This window comes from Myotis nattereri (assembly GCF_964212035.1).
Source record: "Myotis nattereri genome assembly, chromosome: 5".
NCBI classification, from domain to species: domain Eukaryota; kingdom Metazoa; phylum Chordata; class Mammalia; order Chiroptera; family Vespertilionidae; genus Myotis; species Myotis nattereri.
The window spans coordinates 24,969,051-24,991,736 of NC_138080.1; the positions used below are offsets into that span (position 1 = coordinate 24,969,051).

Below are 22,686 nucleotides of genomic sequence, written 5' to 3' on the forward strand. Positions count from 1 at the left end.
CTGGCGGCTGGCCTGCCTGTTGCAGTGCTCCAGGTACCACAGCCCTTCAGAGCCGAGGCAGGAGACCTTCAAGAAGGGGATATTTGCCCCATGTGCCCCAGCAGGATGCACACAGAGCCAGGACTGTGAGGCCAGGTGCACATCAGGTGAAGCACTCAGTTCTGGGAGCAGATGTGCTCTGCATGTGGGTTGGGCACCTCCATGGGCTCTGGCACCTCAGTAGCCACCACCCAGTAGCCCACCCTGGAGCACACCTGGGAAAATAAGGCAGAAGCCGGCTGGACAGGACACCACCCCACCCTAGTGCCTCCTCCTGCAATGCTCCTCCTGCTCCAGGCGAGGCCAGCTCATTAGGCTTCTTTCCATCATGTCTTCAATAATGTCTTCCAAGATGTGTAACAAAGCTGAAGGTTCTCCCACATTGCTTACATCATAAGGTTTTCCACAGTATGTGTTCTTCCATGCTTTCTAAGAGTTTTGGATAAACGAAAAGCTTTACCACATCCCTTACATTCATAGAGCTTTTCTCCACTGTGTGTGCTTTCATGTCTAAGTGTGTGCAGGAGGCAACCAATTGATGTGTTTCTCTCACATCAATATTGCTCTGTCTTTTTCTCTAATTTCCACTCTCAAAGGAAAAATGCCCTCAGGTGAGGGTTAAAAAAAGAAAAAAAATTAGGATGATCAAAGGCTTTTCTACAATCTTTACATGATAGGACTTATTTTCAGTGTGAGTTCTTTCATTCATTATGAGTTCTCCCCACTAGAAGTGTTTTTGTGGATTTGAAGGTAACTCAGATGAATAAAGGGTTTCCCCTATGGCTTACATTAATAGGGTTTTTCCTTATTATGAGTTCTTTCATGATATTGGACGGAACTTGGATAAGACAAAGCTTTACCACATTCCTTAGATTCATTGGGTTTTTTCCTTATTATGAATTCTTCCATGATATCGGAGGTCACTTGGATAAGAGAAAGTTTTACCACATTCCTTACATTCATGAGGTTTCTTTCCATCATGATTTTTTTCATGTTTTCCAAGAGAGGTGAGAAAACTGAAGGCTTTCCCACATTGCTTACATTCATAGGGTTTTTCCTCATTATGAGTTCTTTCATGATGTCGGAGGGAACTTTGATAAGAGAAAGCTTTATCACAATGGTCACATTCATAGGGTTTTTCCTTATTATGAATTCTTTCATGATATCGGAGGTCACTTGGATAAGAGAAAGTTTTACCACATTCCTTACATTCATGAGGCTTATTTCCACCATGATTTTTTTCATGTTTTCCAAGAGAGCTGAGAGAACTGAAGGCTTTCCCACACTGCTTACATTCATAGGGTTTCTCCCCAGTGTGCATTCTTTCATGATATCTAAGAAAAGTGGAACGTCTGAAAGCTTTCCCACATAGCATACATTCATAGGGTTTTTCCTCATTATGAGTTCTTTCATGATTTAGGAGGGAAGTTCGATAAGAGAAAGCTTTATCACAATGGTCACATTGATAGGGTTTTTCCTTAGTATGAGTTCTTTCATGATATCGGAGGTTACTTGGATAAGAGAAAGTTTTACCACATTCCTTACATTCATGAGGCTTCTTTCTGTCATGAATTCTTTTATGTGTTCCAAGAGAGCTGGGAGAAATGAAGGCTTCCTCACATTCCTTATATTCATAAGGTTTCTCGCCTGTATGTATTCTTTCATGATTTCTTAGAGAAGTGGACCTGAAAGCTTTCCCAGATTTCTGACATTGATAGGGCTTTTCTGCAGTGTGTGCTCTTTCATTTTCTCCAGAGTACTTGGGAGAACTGAAAACTTTGCCACGTTGCTTACTCTGATATGGTTTCTCTCTGCTATGAGTGTTTTTGTGAAGTTTAAAGTAACTGAGACAAATAAAGACTTTCCCATATTGCTTACACTCAGACAGTTTCCTAGGAATATGCATTTTTTCATGATTTCTAAGGGAATCTGAATAGTGGAAAGCTTTCCCAATGGGTCTGCCTTCATGGCTTTGAATATGTTGGTGATGCTTGAAAGCTTTCATAGGTTCCTTACAATTAAAAGGGTTTTCTTCATATTCCGGACACAGGTATAGTTTGAGTCCAATGTGAGAGCTCAGGTGGTTATTCAAGGATAAATAACGCATGAAGATTTGCCTACACAACCTGGATTTAGGTTGCTTTATCTCAGTAGGAGTTTCCTTCTTTTCATTATGATTTGGTACCTGTCTGAAGTTTTCTCTGTATTGACTATCATCCTTCCTTGTACAACGTCTCTCTTCCATATGACTGCTGTAAAAATTAGAAACATATTATTAATACTCTCTTAACAATTTAATATTTATTAGTAGTATGACAATGACATTTTTACTGTTTTTAAGGAAAGTGCCAGGTTTCTGTACATTCTGATTTTTAAAAGTGGATATCCTAAAACCTCTGAAATAGACTAGGTCATAGATATTATGAAAACACTTATATTCATTGATGGTACTTCTGTATATTGTCTCCAAGTGTAATTATTTTTTTATACAATAAACATTAGGTCATACTTCAGAAAAAAACATTTTGATGAGATTATTCTAAGATTCAATAAATTTCAAACTATGCTGATATAATTGGATTACCTGTTTTTAAGATTGTTTTGTGGCTAAGTGGTAGAGCATGAACCCACCCACCAGGGGGTTACAAGTTCAATTCCCCAAAAGAAACCAAGGCTAGACTGCAGACTTATTAACCCCAGTACAGGGCATGCAGGAGGCAGCCATTCAATCTTTCTATCTCTCCCCCTCACCTCCATACATTAAAATTAACAAAAACATATTTTCGAACCACTGTTGTGGTTCAGGGGTTGAGCACTGACCTCTGAACCAGGAGGTCACAGTTGGATTTCCAGTCAGGGCACATGCCCAGGTTCTGGGCTTAATTTTGAGTGTGGGGTGTACAGGAGGCAGCCGTGAATAATTATCTCTCGTCATTGATGTTTGTCTCTCTTTCTCCCTCTAACTACATCTCTGAAATAAATAAAAACATATTAAATATATAAATAAATACAGTGGGGCCTTGACTTATGAGTGTCCCGACTAACAAGTTTTTTGAGATACCAGCTGTCTCTCGGCTGATTTTTTGCATTGAGTTGTTAGAGTAATTTGAGTTAATGAGCTCCTTAATGAGCTCTGTCTTGGAATGAATTAAACTCATAAGTCAAGGCCCCACTGTATATAAAAACCTATTAAAAAAAAGATGCTCTTAATGCTTTCTCATGTCAATGCGACTCACCTAAGACTCATACCATGATTTTCATACTGATCTTCACTGTCAGGACCTTCACATTTTTCTTCTAAAATACATGCTAGAAAAAGCATTATAAAGTATTAAGGAATATAAGAAATGGTTAAGTTGTAGGTACACAATGAGCTGTGATCATTCCTAATTTATTTACCAACTAGAGGCCCAGTGCATCAAATTCGTGCACGGGGGGTGGTGGGGTTGTGTCCCACAGCCCAGCCTGCACCCTCTCCAATCTGGGACATCCGTCTCACAATCCAGGACTGCTGGCTCCCAACTGCTCGCCAGCCTTCCTGCCTGATAACCCCTAACCGCTTCTGCCTGCCAGCCTAATCACCGACTAACCACGCCCCTGCCAGTCTGATCAATACCTAACTGCTCCTCTGCCAGCCTGGTTGCCCCCAACTGCCCTCCCCTGCAGACCTGGTCACCCCCAACTGCTATCCCCTGCTGGCCCGGTCACCGCTAACTTCCCTTTCTTGTCAGCCTGGTCGCCCCTAACTGCCATCCCCTACCAGCCTGATTGCCCCTAAGTGCCTTCCCAATGGCCTGGTCACCCCTAATTGCCCTCCCCTGCAGGCCTAATTACTCCCAACTGCATACCCCTGCTGGCCTGGTCTCCCCCAACTGACCTCCCCTGCAGGCCTGATCAGCCCCAACTGCACTCCCCTGCCAGCCATCTTGTGGTGGCCATCTTATGTCCACATAGGGGAGGCCACCTTTGACCACATGGAGGCGGCCATCTTCTGTGTTGGAGTGATGGCCAATTTGCATATTATCTCTTTATTATATAGGATGTATTCCCTTCCCATATTTTAGTTCTTGAAACAGCATTGATGAGCAAGCAACACTAATTTTCTAATTGATTAAATAAGTAATAAATTGTTGCAGGGCAGACTCACACTGTGGTTGATGATCAACCTATGAAATGGGAGGTCACAGGTCAAATCCCAGTAGGACTAGTTTTCAGGCTAGATCCCCAGTGTGAGGGGCACAAGAGGTAGCCAATCATTATTCTCTTTCATCATTGATATTTTTCTCATTCTCCCCCTCTCCTTCCTCTCTAAAATCAATAAAAATATTATTTAAAAAAATAATTTGTGATACCTACCTACTGATGCCAGGTTCCAGAAGGTTTCCAGCATCACATCTGCGTAGAGTTTCTTCTGGGTCGGATCCAGGAAAGCCCACTCCTCCATGGTGAACTCCACATTAACATCCTCAAAGGCCACTGAGTCCTAAAGCATCTCACATACGCATATAGGACCATGGGTGAGACAGACAGCACTGGGGAATCTATACATAATTCATAAGACGTTCACATAGGACACGTGGCGCCCAACATTCAACCTATGACTTGATTATAAGACTATTATTTATTTGCCACACTCACTTCCTCATGAACACATGGAATTTATTGATATTGTGATCACTTCAACTCTTCATTGTTCTCTAATGTCAGGGTAAAGAGCACCTTGAACAACTTCTATATTCATAAATTAAAATACTCCTATTTTAAGCCTATCGATTCCTTGTGAGAAGACTCATCTCCATTATAACCACCATTTGATACAGCAGTCCATGAAGCATACTGTCATATCTGCATAAAGTTTTAATGACTATTGTACGGAGTGCCTGAGCTGTGGGTGGACGTCTGAGTCCAGCAGCATCAGCAAAGCCATGTCCTAGAGCAGTAATGGCGAACCTTTTGAGCTCGGCATGTCAGTATTTTGAAAAACCCTAACTTAACTCTGGTGCCGTGTCACATATAGAAATTTTTTGATATTTGCAACCATAGTAAAACAAAGACTTATATTTTTGATATTTATTTTATATATTTAAATGCCATTTAACAAAGAAAAATCAACCAAAAAAATGAGTTCGCGTGTCACCTCTGACACGTGTGTCATAGGTTCGCCATCACTGTCCTACAGACATACCTTGCCAAAGGCAGGGATGTCATCAGTCCTGACCTTTAGCTCAGGTGCCAGGGGGCGGGTGTAATTATCTAAGTTCAGCCAGGTGCCAGGTGCCAGGTGCCAGGTGCAGATGCAATTATCAGGGTCCAGTCAGGCCTGACGATTATGAGACTCCACAAGAATGAATATTGCAGCTTGATCTTTAAGCATGATTTCACATAATTTCCTTTGTTTTACACTGTAGCAAAACTTTCTGGTATCATGCTGTATATAACAAACACACTGCACTAGCTCTGGGTCACTGTCTCTCCATCCGAGAACAGTGTCCCACCTGGTCTCAGCTTTCCCTACTATCCCTGTGTTTGTCTCTTTCTTTTTCTCAATTCCCAGTCACCCCTACTCAGGACTCGTCCACTCTCTAGCCGTGCTGGCTGCAGCTATGAGAGAACACTCATATCTGGTGCCCGAACAGGGACCTGAATACAGGGAAACTCTTAAACGTCAGGTGAGGGGATGGCCCTGAGGAGTGGACGCGCAACAAACTCAAGAAGTAAGGTAAGTAACGGATTGAAATAGCTGGGTGTAAAACATGGGAAATTCAGGGTCTCAGGAAAGGGATCTCTACTCTCAAATGCTTCAAACTATGGTCAAAGCTCAAGGATGCTCTGGTAAGCATAGTCAAATTCTTGATTTCTTAAATTTTGTTAATGAAACTTGTCCTTGGGTTCCTGCTGAGGGGACCATCAACTTTCAAACCGGGAAAAATGCCGGAAAGCAGTTGCGTGACCAATACACAGCAGAAGGTACAGGGAAGATTCCTATTCCTACATTCACACTATGGTCTCTAATTCATGATTGCCTTGATCCAGCGCAGAAGAATTTAAGGATGTCTAAGCAGGGTGTAGCCATGACTTTACAGCCTATAGTAGAGTGTGAATCTCTAAAAACACCACCTGCCACTTCTGCACCACCTCTTCCTCTTCCCATTGCTCCTGTGACCACAGTCCAGAACCGCCTGATAAAGTTTTACCTCCTAATTATGAGCAGGAGATAGAGTTTGAGGTGGAGAGGGACAAGCATCACCGTGAGCAGGATGACTCAGAAAATGAGAAATGTTTTGCTTGAAGCCGCCCTGCCATTGTGGCCGAAAGTGAAAGCGACTTCATATTTCACTTTACTGGAGGCTCAAGCTACTTGTAGTGGAATAAACCTCATAGAAGGAATTGAAGGAATTTCCAAGCAGCTGCCAAGAATTCTTTCTCTTCTTCCCAGGCCACCAGAAACTCTTAGTTAGTGAGATTTCTGTCTACATGTCTGTATTGTAATTTTAATTTGCCTTTCTCTGATTCATGATTTTCCTGTGCTGTGCTAAAATTTTAAGATTCTAAAATTAATTTGAAAATGTAAAATTTATGAAGGTCACAACCCAGGGAAGTTTAAACAAAGGCCAGCTAAATTCAAGCCGGCCTATGATTAACAAACCATTATCTTTCCCACCTGAGGTAAAATGGGAGGGGAGAGAAAAAAAAGAAAGAAAGAAAGAAGGGGTGGAGGCTTTTATTTTTAAGCGGGGAAGCAAGAGGTTTTTGTCCCTGAGCCTGGCAGAATGAGGTTGCTGAGTGCTTCTTAAACTACATCAGAATATTTAGCAGGGTAACTTTAAAATATAATATTTTAAAATGTTGCCCTAACCGGTTTGGCTCAGCGGATGGAGCGTCGGCCTGTGGACTGAAGGGTCCCAGGTTCGATTCCGGTCAAGGGCATGTACCTGGGTTGTGGGCACATCCCCAGTAGGGGGTGTGCAGGAGGCAGCTGATCGATGTTTCTCTCTCATTGATGTTTCTAACTCTCTATCCCTCTCCCTTCCTCTCTGTAAAAAATCAATAAAATATATTAAAAAAAAAAAAGTTAAGTGCCCTGTCAGTTACCAGTGACTGACACGATACTTTCCATCTGGACCAGTCAGTCACTGGTGCCTCCAGCATATTGCTGAAATCAGATATCACGCCCTAAATGGAAAGGAAGACGAAATAGGCCTGGCGCTTAACGTGTTAATGGCCAAATTGAAAATAATTAAATCTGTAGCCAAGACCAAATCTCTGGTGTTGAAACCCGTTTAAGTTTTAATAATCTTTAAATTGGGTATATTTGACAAGCTTTTCAGAATGTAATATTTCAAGAATTTAACTGAGACAGCTTTATGATATCCCAAGGGCCCTGTGGTGACACAAAGATCTACACTCTCCCTAAAAGAAATATTTTTGAACTAAATTAGACCAATACAATATATTTGAAATGACATAAGGAAATACAAAACAAGAAAGTGCTTTAAATAATAATTGGCTTTAAAATCTCAAAGTTATTAAGATATAATAAATAGATGTAACTAAAATGAAGAACTTATGATAAAGCTTTTCAATAATAATGACAAATATGTTAACAATAAAAGTCCAGTTACACAAGAGGACACTGTACTTTCTGTTGAAGGCAGGCGCCAGTCACCCTTCTCCCTGTAAAAGTAGAGAAGCCGCAGCAGTAACCTTAGATGTTATCTCTAAGGAAGAATGTAGCAGTTTAAATCCAAGCAGCTAGAGGCCTGGGAACAGCTGCTAGACCTGCTCCCTCCTCCCCCTGCCTTTTCTCCAGCCTCATATGCCTATACATAATTATCCAAAGTTCTTGGATGACTTAAAGACTTTGAAGTATTGCTGGGTTAAATGATAAATATCTAGATATTTTAAAATAACATAAAACACTGAAACATTGATTGCTAGACATCGCATGCATTTTATTTACATGTTCTTAGCTTTTATTACACAAAGTCTCTTGTACTTTGTTGAAGGTATATTTTCTGGAAGGTAAAAGTGCACTTAAAGTGTGTTTATAAATGTTAATCTAACAAATGCTGGATGTTTACTTTTTGGTTATCATTGGAAAATTAAGGTTTCTAAGAGTTGACAATAGAAGGCATAGGCACGGTCGTGCATTTTAAAGAAAAAAAACAAGAAAGAAAAGGTCTGTACAAGTTGCTGAAGGTATGACAGAAAGAAAGAATATTAGATATAATGTGGAGAAGATGGCGACCGGCAGGAAGGTAGGGAGGGAAAGAGTGTGAGAGAGCAAGGGAGCGATAGAGGAGTGTGTGGACGTGTGTGGTGTGTGTGTATGAGCTAGGGACAGTTAGATTCTGCAGGTCTTCCAAGGGACTGCCAAACTGGGCAGTCTTAGATGGCGGAGCCCCACTCCTAGCACGGACACTCCTGGGTGGCCAGCACAGGCATAGCGACCACGCCATCTTGAGAAACAGAGCTGCTTGAGACTAGGATCCTGGCCTCAGCACCACCCAGTCTGGTCTCAGATGCAAACCAGGACCCTGCAGCCACTGGGGACAGAGACCTGCGACCACAGCTACAGACCCACAGACACCAAGAATCCAGACATTCCGACCACAGATTTCTGTGAGTAACAGAGCCCATGCCCCTCCCCACAGGCTCACGGGCGGCACCATAGTAACAGACAGACTGGCCCCTCTCACGGGTGCAGCGCCACTACAGGAATTTAAGCCTGGGAGCCTGCGGACACTGGGATTCTGTTCCCTGCAACGCAATCGGGCGACCAAACCCGAAGCCCATGCAAGGTGGCAGTGCCACCTGACTTCGATTCTGGGCAAGTGCACACTGAAGTCTGCTTTCTGCAGCACAGGAGTAAACCTCCTGCCAACACAGTGCTACTGTGCAACCCAGTCCCCCAAGCTGACTGAATCCAAGAATACTCTATCCAGCAAGACTATCTGCCGGGAGCCGGTCCACCCTTGCTGTTTCAAAGGACCTGGCATATATGGCATACTGTTCTTAATATGTTTGCTCACCTTCTTGGCACTATGTGTTTTAACCAAGGTCTCCTCTCTGAGAAAGGTTGTTTCCCCAGGTAGGGATTTTCCCCTGAAGTTAGGGAGGGAATAAAACCCCTCAACTAAGTGCCAGGTGGGTAATTAATCACTTTAACTACGAACAATCATGCTTAAGCTACATAATCTTTACTCCCTGGAATGGAAATAAGAAACGCCCTAACCTTTGAAATAGAGATTGATAGGATTGGAATCAACTGGTATAAATACAGATGTAAGAAGACAGAATGGAGAGAGACAGAACCTAGGCACAGAACCTACACAGAACGTTCTCTAGAGACAGAAGAACTTCGCTGGAGAGAACATGGCAAAAGATCCTGGACTGAACCTGACTACAGAAATTGGCAAGAGAACCTGACTAGAACCTGGTGACTGAACCTGGCTGGAGAACCTGGACTGAACCTGGCTGGAGAACCTAGCGAGGGAACTTGGCTACAGAACCTGGCTGGAGAACCTGGAGAACCTAGCAAGAGAACATGGACAAAGAACCTGGCTGGAGATCCTAAGCAGAACCTCTCTGGAGATCCAGACCAGAACTTGGCTGGAGATCCTGGCTGGAGATCCTGGCTAGGCTGCTGATCAACTGAACGCTGTCTCCGTGTCATTCCTTCTTCGCCGACTCCGTCTACACCTTTGGGGACCCCTGGACCCGCTGGGGTGGGACCCCGGCAACTATCAATCAAAATTGAAGGGGAAATCAGGAGCTTTGCAGACAAAAAAAGGCTAAGGGAGTTTATCACTACCAAGCCAGCAATGCAAGAAATGCTAAAGGGAATGCTGTAAAAAGAAGAAATAAAAAGATAAGAACACAGGCACAAAAATAGAAATGACAAACAAGAACCTTTCAATAATAACTTTAAACATAAACGGACTAAATGCTCTAATCAAAAGACATCGAGTGGCTCAATGGCTAAAAAGACATGACCCATATATATGTTGTCTACAAGAAACCCACCTCAGAACAAGGGACTCACACAGACTGAAAGTGAAGGGATGGAAAAATATCTTTCAGGCAAATGGAAAGGAAAAAAAAAAGCTGGGGTAGCAATACTTATATCTGACAAAATAGACCTCAAAGTGAAGGCCATAACAAGAGATAAGGAAGGCCACGTCATAATACTAAAGGGATCGATACAACAAGAGGATATAACCCTGATAAACATATATGCACCCAATGCAGGAGCACCCAAATTCATAAAAAACACTCCTGGAAGATATCGAGGGAGAGATCGACAACAATACAATCATAGTAGGGGACTTAAAAACACCACTGGCATCACTGGATAAATGCTCTAGACCAGTGGTCCTCAATCTTGGCTGCACATTAGAATCACCTGGGAACCTTTTTAAAATCCTGATTTCAGGGCCTCATCCTCTGGAAATTCTGTTTCTTTGTTACTAATGTGGCCTCACCCCATAACAAAGAAACAGAATTTCTGGAGGATGAGGCCTAGAAATCAGGATTTTAAAAAGATTCCCAGGTGATTCTAATGTGCAGCCAAGGTTGAGAACCACTGCTCTAGACAAAAAATCAGCAAAGAAACAGCAATCTTAAATGACTCACTAGATCAGATGGACTTAATTGACATCTTCAGAACATTTCACCCAAAAGCCACGGAATATGCGCTTCTCAAGTGCACATGGGACATTTTCAAAAATAGACCATATATTGGGTCACAAAGTCTCCCCAAATTCAAGAAGACTGAAATCATACCAAGCATCTTCTCAGACCACAATGGCATATTAGAAATAAACTACAATAAAAACAATCCAAAAAACTCAAACATTTGGAAGCTGAATAGCATGCTACTAAATAATGATTAGGTTACCAATGAGATCAAAGAAGAAATTAAAAACATTCTGGGAACTAATGATAATGAAAACACAACAATCCAAAATCTATGGGACACAATGAAAGCAGTCCTGAGAGGGAAGTTTATAGCTCTACAGGCCTACCTCAAAAAACAAGAAAAAATGGCCGAAACCGGTTTGGCTCAGTGGATAGAGTGTCGGCCTGCGGAATGAAAGGTCCCAGGTTCGATTCCGGTCAAGGGCATGTACCCAGTAGGAGATGTGCAGGAGGCAGCTGATCGATGTTTCTCTCTCATCGATGTTTCTAACTCTATCTCTCGCCCTTCCTATCTGTAAAAAATCAATAAAATATATGTATTTTTAAAAATGACAGTAAATCATCTAACTCTACAATTCAAAGAATTAGAAAGAGAGCAACAAGAAAAGCCGAGCATAAGCAGAAGGAAGGAGATAATAAAGATCAGAGCAGAAATAAATGACATAGAGACCAAAAAAAAAAAAAGATCAATGAAACCAAAAGCTGTTTCTTTGAAAAAATAAACAAGATTGGTGAACCTCTAGCCAGGCTCACCAAGAAGCAAAGAGAGAGGACCCAAATAAACAAAATCAGAAATGAAAGAGGAGAGTTAACAGACCCCACAGAAATTCAAAGGATTATTAAAAAATTCTATGGACAACTCTACTCCAACAAACTAGACAACCTGGAGGAAATGGACATATTCCTAGAAAAATACAACCTTCAAAAACTCAATCAGGAAGATTCTAAAAATCTCAATAAGCCAATAACTATGGAAGAAATTGAAGCAGTCATCAAAAAGCTTCCAGCAAACAAAAGCCCTGGACCAGATGGCTTCACAGGGGAGTTTTACCAAACATTCAAGGAAGAACTAAAACCTATCCTCCTCAGACTATTCCAAAAAATTCAAGAGTAAGGAACACTTCGAAGCTCATTCTATGAAGCCAGCATCACCCTAATACCAAAACCAGATAAAGACAACACAATGAAAGAGAATTATAGGCCAATATCCCTCATGAACATAGATGCCAAAATACTCAACAAAAAAATTCTAGCAAATTGGATCCAGCAATACATCAGAAAGATCATACACCATGACCAAGTAGGATTTATCCTGGGGATGCAAGGATGGTATATCTGCAAATCAATAAATGTGATACATCACATAAACAAATTGAGAGATAAAAATCACATAGTCATATCAATTGACACAGAAAAAGCATTTGACAAAATCCAACACCCTTTTTTGATAAAAACTCTCAGCAAGGTAGGAATAGAAGGATCATACCTCAACATAATAAAAGCCATATATGACAAAGCCACAGCCAACATCATACTCAATGGACAAAAACTAACACCATTTCCGCTAAGAACAGGAACAAGACAGGGATGCCCACTCTCACCACTCCTGTTCAACATAGTACTGGAAGTACTAGCCATTGCGATCAGACAAGAAGAAGAAATAAAAGGTGTCCAAATTGGAAAAGAAGAAGTAAAACTGTCCTTATTTGCAGATGACATGATACTGTACATAGAAAACCCTAAAGACTCCATCAAAAAATTATTAGACTTAATAAATGAATTCGGCAATGTAGCAAAATACAAAATTAATGCCAAGAAATCTATGGCATTTCTTTACACCAATAGTGAATTTACAGAAAGAGAAACTAAAAAAGCAATCCCATTTACCATTGCACCAAAAAAATTAACTGAGGAATAAACTTAACTAAGGAGGTAAAAGACCTATAAGTGAAAAACTACAGGACACTGGAAAAAGAGATAGAGGGAGACATAAACAGATGGAAGAACATACCGTGTTCATGGACTGGTAGAATCAACATCATCGAAATGTCCATACTACCCAAAGCAATCTATAGATTCAATGCAATCCCCATTAAAATACCAATGGCATATTTCACAGATCTAGAATGAACGTTCCAAAAATTCATCTATAATAAAAAAAGACCTCGAATAGCTTCAGCAATCCTGAGAAAGAAGAACAAAGTAGGTGGGATCTCAATACCAGATATCAAGCTGTATTACAAAGCCACTGTTCTTAAAACACCTTGGTACTGGCACAAGAATAGACATATAGATCAATGGAATAGAATAGAGAACCCAGAAATTGACCCAAACCACTATGCTCAATTAATATTCGACAAAGGATGCAAATCAAAACAACAATGCCATATCATCTCACACCTGTCAGAATGGCTATCATCAACAAATCAACAAGCAAGTGTTGGAGAGGATGTGGAGAAAAAGGAACCCATTTGCACTGCTGGTGGGAATGCAGACTGGTGCAGCCACTGTGGAGAACAGTATGGAGTTTCCTCAAAAAACTAAGAATGGGCCGAAACTGGTTTGGCTCAGTGGATAGAGCGTCAGCCTGCGGACTGAAAGGTTCCAGGTTCGATTCCAGTCAAGGGCATGTACCTGGGTTGCGGGCACATCCCCAGTAGGAGATGTGCAGGAGGCAGCTGATTGATGTTTCTCTCTCATCGATGTTTCTAACTCTCTATCTCTCTCCTTTCCTCTCTGTGAAAAATCAATAAAATATATTTAAAAAAAAAACAAAAAACTAAGAATGGAACTCCCATTTGACACAGTGATCCCACTTCTAGGACTATATCCCAAGAAGCTAGAAACACCAATCAGAAAGGATATATGCACCCCTATGTTCATAGCAGCTCAATTCACCATAGCTAAGATTTGGAAACAGCCTAAGTGCCCATCAGCAGATGAGTGGATTTAAAAACTGTGGTACAGCCCTGGCTGGTTTGGCTCATTGGATAGAGCGTCGGCCTGTGGACTCAAGGGTCCCGGGTTCGATTCCGGTCAGGGGCATGTGCCTTGGTTGCGGGCACGTCCCCGGTGGGGAGTGTGCAGGAGGCAGCTGATCGATGTTTCTCTCTCATCGATGTTTCTAACTCTCTATCCCTCTCCCTTCCTCTCTGTAAAAAATCAATAAAATATTTAAAAAAAATAAAAAATAAATAAAAAATAAAAATAAAAACTGTGGTACAGCCCTAACTGATTTGGCTCAATGGATAGAGCATCGGCCTGCGGACTGAAAGGTCCCAGGTTCGATTCCGGTCAAGGGCATGTACCTTGGATGTGGGCACATCCCCGGTAGGGCGTGTGCAGGAGGCAGCTGATCGATGTTTCTCTCTCATCGATGTTTCTAACTCTCTATCCCTCTCCTTCCTCTCTGTAGAAAATCAATAAAATATATAAAAATTAAAAAAAATAGAAAATATTTCTTTATAAAAAGAAAAAAAAAAGAATGTCCGTGGAAGTTATAAGAAGTCGGTAGAAAGAAATGTTAAAATGAAATTGATTAAATCAGACAGGCCCTGCATTCCCTACATCAGTGGTTGGGAAACTCATTAGTCAACAGAGCCAAATATCAACAGTACAACAACTGAAATTTCTTTTGAGAGCCAAATTTTTTAAACTTAAACTATATAGGTAGGTATATTGTTATTAACTTAATTAGGGTACTCCTAAACTGGCCTTTGCTAAAAATGTCCTCAATCTGATTGAGGTATGCTCGCTGAGGTTGACCCCTTCCAACTCTCCCATCCACACTCGTCTTGTATAGTTGTTTCGTCTATCACTAGCACTAACCACTGCACAATGAGACTGCTGACTGACTCACTCGCTCAACGCGTGCATGGATCGCACGCATCTCCCGTTGCCCCACCGACCAACACCCCCCACTTCTTCTAACGCCACTTCTTCAAAATAGACTCGCCCAGGCCGAAAACCGATTTCTGCGCGTGGGCCACCAAGTTTCAATCGCACTGTACCTGCAAGCCCACATGTGGTATTTTGTGGAAGAGCCACACTCAAGGGGCCAAAAGCCGCATGTGGCTCGTGAGCCTAAGTTTGCCGACCACTGGTCTAAAAGACTCCTGCTGTTCTTTCCCCTAAGCAAGGGTGACCCTGCCTGAAGCAATCCTCTCTACCTCTCAAAGCCACTTCCTTTCTGCCAATTGTAAAAGCCTTCCATCGTGAACAGCTGCTCTGAGATTCTATTTACTAGATGGGATGAGGCCCAATTCGTGAATGGGAATCAACCCAGTTAACCTTCCAACTTACTCAGCTGAATTTTGTTTTTAACAGTTTGTAAAGCACCACAAAACAAATAGCTGATAAAGATGCTGTGACTCAGAGAAGGGAAGGAAGATGGCTGTTAGGATTCGGGGGAGAGACTGGAAATGCAGGCATTTGCTGCAGAGCTAGGCCTGGCGGGCAGAGGGTGGACTTGAGAGCCTGCTCTACAAACATCAAAACTCAGGAGAAAACGGGATCCTTCTGGGGAGAAGGAGGGACAGGGGGCCCCACAGACCACAGCTCCTCCTGAAGTATGGTAGCAATCATCTCAGGTAGACACTGTAGTTTAACTCTAACCCTGCTGTTCGGCTTAACAATAGAAAAGTTATTTTGATTTTCTAAACTGTATAAATCATCCCATTCGACTGAATCCCTTATTGACTGTAATGTGAATATCCCATTGATTGTGATCTTACTGGTTTTAGAAAGCACATTCCTCTGTACCTGGGAACCAGGACAGCACAATTATCCCAAGACCTGAGGGTTCCAGATAATGTTTCCCTGTCAACTCAGTGGTCCCAAGACCAGGACAGCACAATTACTCTAAATTGCCTCGATGGCTCTAGAACAGCCGTGGGCAAACTACGCCCGCGGGCCGGATCTGGCCCCTTGGAAATGAATAAAACTAAAAAAAAAAAAAAAAAAGACCGTACCCTTTTATGTAATGATGTTTACTTTGAATTTATATTAGTTCACACAAACACTCCATCCATGCTTTTGTTCTGGCCCTGGGGTCCAGTTTAAGAACCCATTGTGGCCCTCGAGTCAAAAAGTTTGCCCACCCCTGGTCTAGAATCTAGATAATGTGTTCCTGGTAACTCAGAGATCCGGAGACCTAAAACTATAATTAACATGCTTAATTCTGCTTCTGTAAACTGCTTTTTTGCGAACTAGGTTCCTCATTCCAAACCCTGGGAAGTAACCAATACCTTTGTGATTTTTGCCTATATAAATCTGGTATTGCGGCCATCTTATCACTTATAGAGATTTGGGAGAGCAAAATGCCTCCTAGGAGTCCCTGATTGCAATAAATGTACTCTTTAATTCAACTTCTTGAGGCGTCCTTCTGTGATTCGCGGGGTACATTATAACACTCCCATGAACGAACGGCGGCGACCGAGTCCCCATTGCCTCCAATGACCCTCCACGTGGTCACCGCACCGACTGCGGAGCCGCGGGGATGAGGGTGCAGAGCTGCCCAGACGCGCTCCGCAGCCCAAGGCCCTGCCGCGGGGACACACTGGACGCCCGGGTGCCGGCTGGGCCCCGCCCTGCGAGCCCGAGGGGCCTGCAGTTTCAGCGGAGCCCCCGGCGCCTCGGTCCGCAGGCTCCGGACCTGACCGTGGAGAGACGGTCCCGCCACGGCGGCTCCACCCGCCCTCCTCCCCGTCCCCGCGCCCGGCCGCACACTCACCATTTCTGGTTCCTGGGCCCCCCGAGTCCGCCTGCAGCTCCCACCACCTGACAGATCGCAGATGGACCAATGGTGTAAGTGCAAGGAAGATGGATGTGAGTGAACTTCCGCATAGTAGCAGAGGGTAGCCCCACCCACCTGCCCCCCAATAGCCCCACCCACCTGGCGCCCAGCTCCCGAAAGGACAGACACTTCTCACGACATCGCCCCCTAGCGCCTGAGGTGCACAGGCCTGAACCCAAAGCAGCCAGATCTCCTGTCCAGGGACGTTTGCGCTGAGAGTCCCCAGGGAACAGTGGTCCTTCCTTGCAAACACACACACTGAAAAGGCACCTAAGGAATCTGGCTCCATTTTCATCTCTGTTGACACCTGGAGTCTGACGTGTGGATTTGCAAAAAGGCGCACAGGCTCAGGTACCAGAGATGCCTTAGGGCAGGGGTGGGCAACCTTTTTGTGAGTGCCTGCCAAAACCAGCAAAATCTCTGACTCAAAATTCTTCTGCATGCCAACCCTAATTTTTTGAGAACATGTTACGCCTACTTGATATCTCTGAAGGTGTACGTATGTGAAGAACCTTGAAGAAATAATAAAATTCATTCGAGCGACTAAAACACAGTATATGATGATGAAAAATAAATTTATTTTTTAATGTATACATGTACACTGATAGTCCGACAGAAAACTTTATGACTCCGTTTGATATTATCAGTGGGACTTTTGCTGCTGCATCACTGATGACAGAGATTTTACATTAGGTTTATATTTCGTGACCTTCAGAGATATGCACGAGCTACTACTTTCATCCGTCAAGCTACTCCTATTACGAGACGTAACAAAATTCATCACTGAGAACAAGCGTATGTGGATGAAAACATGGAGAGTAACACTGTTGCAAAGTTTTTTAAACAGAAAAAATTTTCTGGAATGGCATTCCAAGTCTTCAATAGTTCGTTTTTGGCATTTCTCTCTGGTACTCCTATCTCTAATCGCTTTTTTTTTTTTCAATGTTTTCCAAGTCAACTCTAAGGTCAATAAATTTCTGCTTCCAAATTGAGCTACTCTGAAATTCAATCAACTGCATTTCAAAGTCAGCCATGTCTATCTATCCATGAAAACATTTGTAAGTTTATTTCCTTCAGTTTCATGCTGTCTGGAAATCTCATGAATTTTGCTGTCTCCTCCAGTACTCTGAATTTCGCAAATCTTGAGAAGAACTGCTCAACAGTTGACTTGATGATGTTTAAAAACAGCTTTTTTAACATCTTTGACAGTCTGTTCTGTCATCTTTTGGGAGGTCTTTGATGTGCCTCTTGAGGTTTGGGAAATATCTAAATCTCTCACCATCCACATCCCTCTTAAAGACTTCCAGTTTCTTTTCAAAAGCCTTTATGTAACCAAATATAACATCAAGTGTCTTGACAGTTCCTTGAAATTTAACATTTAAGTCATTCAAATGTTCACAAAAATTGTAAATGGAAGATTATAAGAGAGGGTTTCGCGTGCCAGCAAAAGTTACTGACATGCCATGTTTGGCACGCGTGCCAGGGGTTGCCCACCCCTGCCTTAGGGTGTTATCCTCCCAGAACTACAGTCAGATTCCCAACAAGAGCATTGAAACCAGAAACAAGCCATGATTTACAGCGTGAAAAGGGACTTCTGCATATTTAGAATGGTTAACTTTAAGCAAGTGTTTTTCACATGAAAAAATATGTTCCCACGGGTGATTCAGTCACACTACTCTGAGGTCATGAGCCACCCCTTACTTGTGGTTGTCTTGTGGGCAGTTTCACAGACCTACCCAGAGCAAGGAGATGGGCCAGGCACAGAGGTCACCAGGGTGGAAAGCCCAGGTGTCCAGCAATGGGCAACCAATTGTAGGGTGGGGCCTTGTCCCCAGGGTGACTTTTCCTCCTCTAGCTCCAGGCCCAGATAAGCAGCAAAATGCCAGGGCTGACATCAGGACCAGCTGCATTGAATAATGACCCCTGGCCTGGTGCCGGCCTGTCCATCAGTGGAGGCCACATCCCTGAATGGACACACCTGGAAAGCTACAGAATATTTCATTCAGCTCTTCCCCTGGGACCTCCCCTGAAATCTCCACTCTTAAAACCTTTAGGAAGGAGGACCCAGTGCGCTCTCCCTCCCTGGAGCACATCTGTACCTTTCCCTTCCCCTCCTTCTCCTCCTCCCCCAGGCAGGTTACCATTAGCTTGCACTCCCAAGCTTCAAGGGCACTTCTGTTACCTCCTTAACTCCTTTCCTAAGCCCATTTCTCCTAAGAATTACTTCTCCTACCTCTGTAATTTACCCAGTAAATGTTCTCTTACACTTTGGGTCTTGCCCTGTATTCTTACCCAGCTCCAGTGCTGCAGGCACATTGTTCCGGGACCCTAGTGCTGCTCCTGGTGCCCGTCACCCACTGAGGAAGATCCCCAAGGGGCGAGGGGCGGCAGGGATCCTTCTCTCTCAGCTCTAATAACTAAGAACCAGAAGCTCACTGTGACCAGGACCTCCCGTGAACGATGGACAACCTCACATCATCCACTTCCAGTACAAGGTCACCGAGGGGAACCTCTCTCCCTGGGATGCAGTCCTGTGCAGCCAGAGCCTGTTTATAAAAATCCCAGGTGGAGTATTAGCTGATGGGAGCAAAGACGGGTTGTCAGCACTGCTGGAGTTTGCGGAAGAGAAGATGAAAGTGCACTATGTCTCCATCTCCATCCGGAACGGCTGGGAGACAGAGCTCCACTCCTGAAGACCTTCAGCTTCTTGGGCTTTGAGGTTGTACGGCCAGGCCATCCCTGTGTACCCTCTCAGCCAGATGCGATGTTCATGGTTTACCTGCTGGACCAGAACTTGTCCCATGAGCACTAACGGTCAGAGGATGCTTTGCCCAAGAGCCACAGTGGGGACAGAGGGGGTTAGGCAGCCCTGGGACCGAGGAGGGGGCTCCTCGCTGACTCGGGAAGGACGCTGAGGGGCTCAGGGTGAGGGCTGCCTACTGTATTTTTGGTGTTGACTCGTTGAAATTGTTTTCCATAAGGAACAGTATAAACATATTATTCACATGTGACCACCAGTAGTAAATGAAGATGTTTATGAAGTGGCCTTCGAAGCTTTCTAAACTGCGCTGTGCGATGTGCTCTATCTAGCCTACGGGGAGGACATTGCCTAGAGGGGGGGGACTATCTGGGTCTGGGGCAAGACCTGGAGGGTTGGTGGGTAGCACTGTCAGGCTCAGGCCCCCCAGCTACTGGGCTTTCTCTTTGGTTTTTAAGACTTGTGTATTCCCTTTCCTTGCTTCCTGTCACCCCAGGAGCTCCTGAGTACAGGCTGTGCAACCCCATGGGCAGCCGTGTTGTTTTTTGACGCCCCACCTGGGCTTCCGTGTGCATTTGTGTCCGGCCTGGAGAAAGCAGGCCTGACCCCCTTTTACAGCTTAGTGCTATTCTGGTGTTTGGTTAAACTGGCTTCATCTGTGAAATGTTATCAGTGCATTTTGCAGAGGGACATTCAAGTTCACTCCCACCACCAGGGCTTTCTTTGGGGTACCTGAGCCCCTATAAAACACTACCCAAGTCCAATTCTCAGATCATGGCCAGTTCTTGCTACTGGCTGCACGGCCTAGGCCCCAGCATCTCCTTCCTAGGGTCACAAAGAGCAGAGAGGAAGAGGAATGGCGACTCAGCGCCTGGTGGTTGAGGGAGGGGAATCTGTTCCTAAGGACTGAATGCCTCAGCCTGGCCGAGTGTGGTGCTAACTGCATACCTCTCCCCACAACAGGTTCTGAAAACTGCCTGAGACCCTGCTCCAGAGGGCCTGGGGTTGTAGAGGTGGCCCCTTTTCTGTTTTCAAGGTACATCTTGTTCTAAAGGGAGAGGAAGGGCGAGAGATCTAATCTGGGTGAGGGGGTGGGGGTGTTAGGAAGGCAAGTGTGCTGTGTGACAGTGTCAATAAACTGATTTAAAGTTAAACAAACAAATGTCCTGTTGTGGCCTGTGCTCTTCTCCAGACTGTGTTCTCAGTTCTTTATCAGAAGGACGCCAAGGTGGTGGAAGGAAGTGTTGCACATGCAGACCAAGTTCAACACTTTTATTGTTTCATATTGTTTTTAATATGTGCACACACTGTTTCAAGATGAGTTTTCACAAATGCAGTTACACCACCATCAAGACAGAAAACACTCCATCAACCAAAGGAACACAGTCGTGGTGGCGGTTTATACTGTATCCCCTCTGAACAGGGATTTGTTACCGGTTCCTCCAACCCTGGACCTTTTCCGGAATGTCATGCAATGAACAGCCATGTTGTCTTTTAGGTCCTGTTTATAAACTTTGACACTGCATTTGCAAGGGCACAGAAATATACAAGGCTAGCAGCGCTCTTCTGAGTGAAAGTTTTTGACTTTGGACAATACGGCACACATTAGGACTTCAAAATGGAGATTCTACCATTACGAGTTATGTAAATCGGGACAAGATTTCTGCTTGATGATGGGGGCAGGGGTCATAGGAGATACCAGGGATCATAAAATCACAAAATATGTACACCGCTAAGAAAACAGCACTGAAAGAAAGAAGAGGGACCAAGTCTGGATGTCCTTTGCTCTTTAAAGAAATAAGAGCAACACCTTTCCCCCATGTTTCATAACATCTCCTGGAAGTGTAACCATGGAAATGATCCCTGAAAACAGCAAAAATGAGCACGGATGGCTTGGTGCCTTCTGCTGAAACAAAAAAACCTCCAGCTACTCTTCTCATCAGAGACACAGAAAATGTCCCACACCTGCTTTGCTGATACTCTGCCTGCAGGTCACCTTAAACTTTCCTGAGATCATTATCCTCTGAAGAGCAATGGCTTCCTGGTGTTTTAACCAGAAAACCACCTTAGACATGCACAGGAATCACTCTACTCACAGAAAACCCATGACGGGTACAACTGTGCAGATTGCCAGAACTTTCAACTGGGAGGAATTTTTTAAAAAGTTTCAAAAGGTACACAAATTGTGTCACTCCATTTGAATAGCGGCAAAATTATATGCCATTTTAAAAGTGAATTTCAAATTATTTCCATTGGTTTTAAATAGAAACACCATGGCCTAAAGCAGTGAGAAGTCCCTCATGTCACATACCCATGCCCATATTCTTAATCAAGTAGCACATGCTCTGAAACTTAGAACCATTTATAGTGCTTTCTGGAAAACCATTGCTGTGAAACCAGGAAGGCATAACTTTGGTGATGTTTGCCCATTGTTTAAATCCACTCTAGCAGATCCACAAGTCTTTAGAAGTATTACATGGGAGGAAAGATGATCAATGATGACACCCCCATTTACTGATGCCCCTACCCTCCATAATGAAGATATATAATCCATCCACATTCCAAATTATCTCCCCTGTGTTTGCATTTACTTACAACTTCTTAAAATATATACTAGTAAAATATACTTTTTCTGTTTTTTTGAGAGGCAAAGTAAAATAGAAACATCAATGAGAATGAACATACATCAGCTGGCTCCTGCACACACCCTACTGGGGATTGAGCACCCAACCTGGACATGTGCCCTGACCATCAATCAAACCATGACCTGGCAACAACTTCATTTTGTAAGAAACCAAAGTTTTTTTATTTAACCACTAGTGGCCCAGTGCACAAAATTTGTGCAGGGGTGGGGGTGTCCGTCAGCCCAGCCTGCACCCTCTCCAATCTGGGACTCCTCCGGGAATGTCCAATGCCATTTACCAGCAACTGGCAATCAGACATCCCTCTCACAATCTGGGACTGCTGGCTCCTAAGAACTCACCTGCCTGCCTGCCTGCCTCTAACCACTCTCCCTGCCGGCCTGATCACCCCCAACTGTCCCCCCTTGCCCACCTCCTCCCCCCAAAATGCCCCCCACCCCCACCCCGCAGGCCTGCTTGGCCTCAACTGCTCCCCCCACCAGCCTGCTTGCCCCCAACTGCCCCCCACCCACCAGCCTGTTCACTCCCAATCTGCCTCTTTCCTGGCCTGATCTCCCTAACCGCCTCTGCCTTGACCCTGCCACCATGGGTTTGTCCTGAAGGTCTCCTGGTCTAATTAGTATATTACCCTTTTATTAGTATATAAGATTATTTCCTTTCCCACAAAAACATAAGCACCAGCAAGAACTTCTTTCTTTCATGCCTGTATATCATCACTTGGACAGGTGTGCTAAATTGGACATGTTTTCCAT

General features: G+C 43.7%; 1 protein-coding gene and 1 pseudogene across 2 annotated transcripts in view; one reads left to right on the forward strand and one right to left on the reverse strand.

Annotated features, from left to right (window-relative positions):
• Positions 1–16,481, reverse strand: part of LOC308519500 (zinc finger protein 791-like) — a 28,002-nt gene extending 11,521 nt beyond the window's left edge. The window contains exons 1-4 of the mRNA XM_081091497.1: positions 16,472–16,481; positions 4,396–4,522; positions 3,276–3,348; positions 2,225–2,291 (exon numbers count right to left, since the gene is read on the reverse strand). Of these exons, the coding sequence (XP_080947623.1) occupies positions 2,225–2,291; positions 3,276–3,348; positions 4,396–4,522; positions 16,472–16,474 (270 nt within the window). The 5' untranslated portion in view covers positions 16,475–16,481. The remainder of the gene's footprint in view (positions 1–2,224; positions 2,292–3,275; positions 3,349–4,395; positions 4,523–16,471) is intronic.
• Positions 16,482–16,560: 79 nt separating this feature from the next.
• Positions 16,561–19,346, forward strand: LOC308520165 (ornithine decarboxylase antizyme 2-like; annotated as a pseudogene). Its single transcript has 2 exons — positions 16,561–16,566; positions 18,831–19,346. The product of its transcript is annotated as an ornithine decarboxylase antizyme 2-like (transcript).
• The last annotated feature ends 3,340 nt before the right edge of the window (positions 19,347–22,686 follow it).